An 8,613-nucleotide genomic window follows, 5' to 3' on the forward strand; every position below is an offset into this window, starting at 1 on the left:
TATATATATATATATATATATATATTAGAAAATTACTTAAGTGGTGATATGGAAACTTTTTAGTACTTTTTTAGTATTTTACATTGTTGTTACTGAAAGTTTGCAGTCAGTCAATAAATTATGAAATTTCGTAGCATGTCTGTAATTTCAAATCCTTCTTAAGATACCAGCTTTTTCAATTCTTTTTTACAATTCATGACATTCCATGCTTGTATGATTTCCAAAAGTCCACACATTGTATTCAGTTTAATTCATATAGCTCACATTTTTCACCAAACATGCTTGCCCTTTCAGCCATGGGGGTATTATAATGTGACAGTCAATCCCACTATTTGTTGGTAAAAGAGTAGCCCAAGAGTTGGCGGTGGGTGGTGATGACTAGCTGCCTTCCCTCTAGCCTTACACTGCTAAATTATGGACGGCTAGTGCAGATAGCCCTCATGTAGCTTTGCATGAAATTCAAAAAACAAAACAAAGATATTTTTCATGACTTACATACTACAATTCAAGGCTAATGTAACCTACTGAAATCCACCTTAGTGGCTATTAAACTCCAAAAATTAAGTTTTAGGAAGTTGCTTTTTGCATACTTTAAAAAGATTATTGTTTCACATTTATAATCGTTATGTTTTTGCTGGTCACAGTTTCCATTTGTTTTTGTTTCTTGCAGCCATGACAATCAAAAGAAGATACCAGACCAAATACAAACTTCCCACCCTTAACTGGACAGCACTAAAGCCTAACCAAGTAAAAGGAACTGTGTTTAGTGAGCTGGATGAAGATAAGTTGTATAGAGTGGGTTTTTGGATCTATTACTGACTAGTCTTATTAAGTGGTTAAGAATTTCACTACATTTTATTGCATATCTTATTTGAAGTTCATATTAAAGATTACTATTTAGGCTTTTTATTATGTTATCATTTCAACACTTTTTAATAAAAGTGTCTGTTCACTAAGTTCATGTGCTGAAGTCTTTTCTGAGAAACAAGATATAACTAAAGAACTTTATTCACATGTTTATCCAAATAGTTTAGGAATTTTTTCATTTTATTATGTTGATGTGTGGAGAAGGAGCAGGATTCTGATATCCATCCTTGTTTATAAGCTAAGAAGTTGGGTTTTAACTTTTAGTCTCCACTTCATTGGTTTATTATGAAGGTTTATTGCCTTATGTGGTGTGGCACTATCAAGAATTTCACAGAGTGTTCAATACTTTTCTGATTTAGCTACTTAGCAAGTATTATTGTGGTAAGTTTATGTTTACACTTGGTTATAACCTTCTTGTAGAATTTGCTATATTACTTCATGTCTAGTTTCCCACATTATCACCAGTGCTTGTTTGAGTTCTTTATTTAATTCTTAGTTAGTTGTTCCTCCTCAAAGTACTAGAGACACCTTACTTAAACTTATTTAGGTAGAGCCATGATAAGCAATTATTTGCCATTGGTTACAATATATTCCATTATTTATGCCTACAAATGTTGAAAATTTTGAATCAAAATTTCTTGGATTACTGGAATGAATTTCTAACATTTCCCTGATTCTCTTTTTATCTGCTTTGTTGCAGATAACTAATCTACATGGCCTGTGTTTGTGTTATAGGGTACCTTTAGCATATATCTTGTTCCATAAGCTTTTGGCAGCATTTATAAAGTCAAAGTTACTTCATTTGCACCAAGACTTGTAAATATTCTAATGGAATACCACTTGTTTAAAGATACAAATCCAATGGCCTAGCATGGTCAATCAAAGAGTATTTAGCCACAGTAACTAAAGCATGTTTGATGTAAACCAGAACACAAACATTTAGTTAGAAAAATATTTCACTAAAGAAAAAAGCATTTATTTACACACTTAATACAGAAAATGTGTCGCAACTCCTGATTTCTTCTAACTATTAATAACAAATAATGTTAAAATGATGAATTTTCAAACATAAATTTCTGTCCTATAAACACTATATAGTAATAAAAGAAATTAAAGACTAGAAAACAGTCATTTTATAAACAGTTATGAAACCCAACAGTTATGTAAGCTGATATCATAAATGGTACAGAAGATATAATCAACTAACTTTAGAGGGATGTGTACAGTACACAAATCTGCATGGTTGAAGCTACATTTCCAGTACAATCCTTGTAATCTAAATACAATGATTATTGATATTAAGAAATTGAATCATACACTTTTTCAGAAACTTGTATGTATATTTTTGTTTGAAAGGATTTTGTACACATTTTATTTATTCTTAAAGTTTGTACTCAGTACTATTATGATACAGTGTATCTGAGTACTTTTATCATATTTATTAAAGTATTAAGTGACTGTCAGAACACTTTGAATGTATGTTTAACTGATATGTGATAGAAAATATGTTTTAAAAGGATCCAAAGGTTCAATTTATACATAGAATTAATAGCTAAAAGATGCTTCCTGCAAGTATTGTTTATATCTGCAGAAGGGTCAAGCAGTAGAACTACTTACTAGAGGATTTGACATTTGACAGTAAAGTGAATTTGTTTGCTAAATAATTTTAAAAGAGAGTATCACATTGTAATATATAATATTATAGGAGAGAGAGAGAGGATGTAGGTGAAAACAGTTCATAAAATGGCTTCATTCAAAGTGAAAATACACTTGATTGAAATATATATATATATATACTATCTTGAATGCTCTATTAGATCTGATAAAGTATACAAATTTTTTATTTTAAAATGTTAGTTAATATTCAAATCTTCCCATTCAATAGGTTATCAACTTCTCTGATTTTGAAGAACATTTTAAGCTTAGTCAACAAGGTGGTTTTACTGATCGAACAGATGATATTAATTGCAGTAAACGTTTTAAGGTAGGATTTTATCAGAATTGTGGTGTTTTTGATAAACATTTTTCTTCACTTAGAATTAAGTCTACTAATATTTTCAGATATGCATGGGTTGAAATGGTGTTAATTAGATATTAAACATATTCCTACTGCAAAACTGTTTATTATTCTTCATTTAGTTATTCAGTGAGACCCTCACTTTGTAGTTAATATTTGCACAAGCCTCTATTATGATTTTCACTGCTCTGTTAAAACATCCAAAACGTTTTTTTTTACAAGTTATTTAAGAAAACATTATTTAAAATATATTTTCTAAATATATTCCAAATCAGATTTTTCAGAGATATCACCATGACATTTATTGATAATACATCATTCACTCTTTAACTTTTTTAAGAAGTTATTTTATGGATTTTTGCTTTCTGTACAAAGTTTAATTGCAAGCCAGTAAGATCACGTAAAAGGACGATGTATTTAAATCCTGCCCATTTTCAAAATTTCATTAGTGCAGAATACCTTTTGTTTTATTTTTCACTCTACTGATGGTTATGTCACAGGTTTTCTTCATGGATTATCTTCACACATAGAAAAACATTTGTGATTGTGTCGTAATATTCATTTTGTTTAGAGGTCAAATGTTTAACAACAAGTATATATATATGTGTGTGCGTGTGTGTGTGTGTGTTTGTGCCATATGTAAACTCTCTTGTTTCAAAGGAATATACTGTGTGGGGAAATACTGCAAATGTTTCAATCAATGACTTTATGAATCATTGTTAACCATTATTTAATCATAGATAATTTTTCATTATTGTACAGCTTATAGTGATGAACACATTATGGTGCATTTCTAAATAAGTACCTATATTTATATATTCTATTCATGTAGAGAAGAAGCAAACATACACATGCTTTTTTTAGATATGTACACACACAATATATATATTTTGGTTCAGTTGAAAATAGCAACTCAAATCAAGATACATCTTCTCAACATTGATTATGTACAAAAATGCATCTAATGTTTTGATTATTTACTCTTTAATAAAGAAAAATTTTTTTAAAGGGTGCATATGTCAAACTAAGTTTTTCTGAATTTCATTTGTTTATAGAAACATTTGTCAACCATGGTGTTGACATTAATGCTTTTTCTCTTTTATTTCAAATTATTAGTCTGTAATCTAATTATTTTTCAGAAATCTAACTTGCTTTGGTTTTTCTGGCATAGTGTTTACTGAGATGTTGTTTTTTAAGAAAAAAAATTAGCTGATGTGACCGTTAAATGCACAAGGAAGACAATGGGGCCCCTCAGGGTGATATGGGGGTTCAAATCTGAATGCAGTTAGGAGGGGTGTGTAATGACAATCCTACAATGAGCCTTTTGCAACAGAAACTATGCTGCAGGGTTATTGTCAAGATGCATAGTCATCAGATAAGGCATGAATGGATGAGTAACATGGAGTGTAATGACATGGTGAGGATCCAAAATCATTTTAACATAACATATGCAACTTTTGTATTCACTGACCACATAGTTTATGGGGTGCTTTGACATTCTAGTTCATATATTCACTCGCTAAACATTTCAGTTTATAATCAGTCAATCATTAAGGCAGTTTTTAAAGCTCACACACAAAATACTAGCGCATTCTACAATTTATTCATTTTCTTTTGTATTTTCTCAATAAATTCACCATTTAGCTTAACTATTTGTTTATGACTCCTGTGTCTGTATCACTTCTTGGTTTTCATAACTATTTCCATTACTGTATATCTAGTGACATAAGTTCTAGAAAAAGTTTATTTTATAATGAAGAATGACATTGTAAGAGTAAAAAGAAAATCACATATAAGTGATACTTAATAGTCAACAGGTGTACCAAATGTTTGAGAGGTATTTTGCTTTAATCCTGTGGAGAATGATACACAGTGCAACAATATTTATGGTAACTCTGAGCTTCTGTAACGTATCTTTATAAAAATTGGTGAAATTTTGTTTAAAATTACAAATATTTTGTATACCAAGAATGAGATTATTTTTATCAAGTATTTCAAATAAAATGTTATTTATTTATTGTAGTTATTTGCACTCAGACTCTGAATTGTTTGAATGCAAGGTGATTTTCATGTTAAGTTTAAAAATGCTTTTTTTCCACATTATCATTTTCAAATTTCATTTGCATAACTTCTAGAACCTTCTAAGTGAATAGCATAAGTTGTTTTAAGGTAAATGTTTATATTTTATTTTCTCTTTTCTCTAACATATCACGAACTCTAGCTATTGTCATCAACATATAGTGCTATGAAATGCTTTAAAACGAAATATGTACATACCTTTTAATTTTCTTCAAATAATCTTGAAACATCTTCTTTCGGTTATATTCTTAATTGCATGTCTTTACCTTTTCACATATAACTTATTTTTAATGCTTTATTTTCCATTCCTGTCCTTTATCATTCTTATTTTTCATTGCAATACACATTCATGGGCATTCCTGGCCAATATTACAGTAGCACAGACTCAGAAACTTTAGCTATTGGTAGAATGGTGCACTTGTTAATCCTCGTGAACCGAGGAGAAGATGGTTTATATTTAAAAAATATTAATCCATTTAAATATGTATCTTAAAATATAAATAGGACATAATTAAGTAAAATATAAAACTAAAACCTAAATACAATGCAACTTTCTATCTAACTAATGTATTTCTAGGTGAGAAACAATGCTAAAGTGGTGAGGACAAAAGCAGCAACAATGCTAAGAGCAGTCTGACTAGTTCTCTATAGAATTCTTTGTGTCAATTTTAAAATAACTGTTAGGAGAATGTATTTTAAAAAGTGATCTTTCCTTCTAGATCAACTCAGTATAATTGGGCATGGCCTCTGTCAAGAATTTAGATAAATTTATTTTTCCTTTCTCCGAACATGCCCTAAAGAGTTTGAAAATCAAATGTGTAAACAGACAATTAACTTATTTTCTGTTTATATGTAGAAGTAGGGTGTATGTGTAGAAGTATTCAAGTATTCATAATAACTAGATATAATAAGATTGGTAAATAAAAGCAAGACAGTCATAGCATTAAGTTAGAGTTTCGGGGTGTAAATTATTACTATAACGTTAAAATAGGCTTAGTACATGTAACAGCATTTTAGGTGTTTTTTAGGTATATTTCAACTTATTAAATAAATACAATCTAAAAACTAGTTTATCATCTCTTAGTGTTTTAAGAATTAACTTGTTTACTTGAACTTAGATCCATTAGTTTAAATTCAGCTTATTGATATAGGTAGGTTATAATATAAATCAGGCTAAATACATTTTATTATTAAAGTCACGTATATTGTTCTAATAAATTATTAAGTTCTATATAATTAAAGATAAACTTTATTACTTTAGTGTGAAGACAAAGTAGTGATAAAAAAAATATATATAATTGGTTCTTAAACGTTAGGCTTAACAGTAACAGTGTTAACAATAGGATACTGGTATTTGGTATTGAGTATTTATTTTCAGGTTGTAAGTATAAATACAATGGTTAAGACTAGTTTAGAAGTTAAGCATTCACAGTTTATGAGGTGTAATGGGTGCAATGAGTGGGTTTTATTTGTGAACTCGGGACTAGAATGTACTTTTAAGGAAGCTAGTAATGAAAATGTGCAATTTTTATGTAGAGTTTGTAAGTTGGAGGAGAAGTTAAAGGTAATCATGATTAAAGTAGAAGCAATAGATAAAGAGAAGTGTAGATTGTGGGAAATGGCAGCAGGATTTCAGGAAGAGCTTAAGCTTTTACATTCAAGGGATACATCAGCTAACAATGACTTTCAGGAAGTTAGAAAGAGTACTATTAGAGTAAAAGTATTGAATTTTTGTTATAATGAGCCTATTCTCTTAAGCAACAAATTTCAGCCCTTGGCTTCTGCAGATGGGGAACTATTGGAGAGAAGGAAAACAAGAGGGTCAGAGAATGATATGGATGATAAGGATATTATAGTTATAGGTGTATGTAGGGGCTAATCATGTAGGGAAAGGTAGATCAGAGGAGCTAATTAATAAGTACAAGGGGTTGATAATGGCATTTAAAGAAAAAGTCCATAACTTAATTTTGTCAGGGATACTGCCCAGAATTAACTGTGAGGATGAAGTTATAAGTAGGTCACTAGGGCTAAATGCTAGGCCTAGGTTATTATGTAAGGATGAGCAAATTGGCTGGTTGGACTTGTGGGATCAGTTCAATGGAAGAAAGGGAGCTTTTTGGAATGGATGGTTTACATTCAGATGGAGTAGGGGCTGGCTTGTTTGCTAAGGCTATTAACTCAGCTGTAAGGGTAGTTTTAAACTTGGACTAGAGAGTGTTGAGGGCAAGGAAAAACTAAATGCAAAAAGAATAAGAGGCAGAGAAAAGCTTAGCATAAGAAATGAGTATAAAAGTAGTTATAAGGATAGGCTTAATTGTTATTATTGTAATGCTAGAATATAAGAAGTAAAATAAATGACTTTAGAGCACTGGTAGGAATGGAGGATTTTGATATAATGGAAATAACTGATACATGGTTAAACGTAGATGATTTTGATGACAGAAATTTCTTTGAAATACAAGGTTACAGGCTATTTAATAGGGATAGGGTGTTAAAGAGGGGGGAGAGGAGTGGCTTTATATGTAAAATGTAAGTTACGTCCTGTTAAAGTTGAGGATATCAAAGATAATAGCAAAGAGATTGAATCAATTTGGGTTTATATCAGTGGATATAAAAGGAAAAGGCTTTTAGTGGGAATTTATTACAAACCACCAAATGATACTGATGAAATTAGTTAGAAACTTTACAATGAGATTAAGATTTCAACTGTTAATGAAGTCATAATTATGGGTGATTTTTAATTTCAGGCATATAGATTGGGAAATTCTAGAGTCAAACCATGAGGGAGAAAGGTTTTTGGAAACTGTTTAGGATGGCTTTCTTCACCAATTAGTCAAAGAACCAACTAGAAACAATGCTATTTTAGACTTATTGTTAACTTCAAATACAGAAATGATCAAGAGGGTGGAAATTGGGGAACATCTGGGTATAACTGTTCCTTATCTCCATATGCAGCAAAACATCGAACCTAATAGAGCAATGATTTAATGGTATTTGTTGTGAATTGGGCAGCTGAGTTATTTGGAGACACTGATCAGATGTGGAAAATGTTTAAACATTCAAGGTAAACATATTCCTTATAGAAGGAAAATGGCAGCTACAAAAAAAACAGACCAGGTTGACTCACAAAGAGTTTAAGAAATAAAATTAAAGAAAAGCATAAGAAATTTAAATTGACTGGTATGACAGGAAATTTAGAAGATCAAGAAAATTGGTGAAAGAGGAAATTAGGACATCAAAAAGAATGTATGAGAAAAGGTTGGCCTTAAATGTAAAAATTAACAGTAAGAATTTCTTTAAATACATTAAGGGTAAACAAAATGTTAGGATGGGGATAAAACCCTTGAGGGATGATAAAGGAAGGCTAGTATCTGATGATTATGAGATGGCTGGGTTATTACATTTTGCTTTTTCTTTGGTTTTTATTAACAAAGATTTAACCAGTATTCCACATCTAGAACAGTTGGTCCAATGGAAACAAGACGACTGCATTAATTCTGAGTTGGTTAAAAAAAATTGGGAAGTATAAAATTCAATAAGGCTCCTGGCCCAGATAATATTTTCTCAAGGGTTTTGAAAGAGGTTAAAGATTGGATATGTGAGCCACTTACATGTATTTTTTGTCAGTCCTTGAATAGTGGGCAGGTACC

The 8,613-nt window shown here is 30.5% G+C and overlaps 1 protein-coding gene across 1 annotated transcript in view; it reads left to right on the plus strand.

The window, feature by feature from the left end:
• LOC106461304 (formin-like protein CG32138) overlaps positions 1-8,613 on the plus strand; it is a 133,620-nt gene that overhangs the window by 91,828 nt on the left and 33,179 nt on the right. Inside the window, exons 14-15 of the mRNA XM_022388173.1 lie at positions 572-795; positions 2,753-2,851. Coding sequence (XP_022243881.1) covers positions 572-795; positions 2,753-2,851 — 323 coding nt within the window. The remainder of the gene's footprint in view (positions 1-571; positions 796-2,752; positions 2,852-8,613) is intronic.

The sequence above is a fragment of the Limulus polyphemus genome, unplaced genomic scaffold (genome assembly GCF_000517525.1).
Source record: "Limulus polyphemus unplaced genomic scaffold, Limulus_polyphemus-2.1.2 Scaffold930, whole genome shotgun sequence".
NCBI lineage: Eukaryota > Metazoa > Arthropoda > Merostomata > Xiphosura > Limulidae > Limulus > Limulus polyphemus.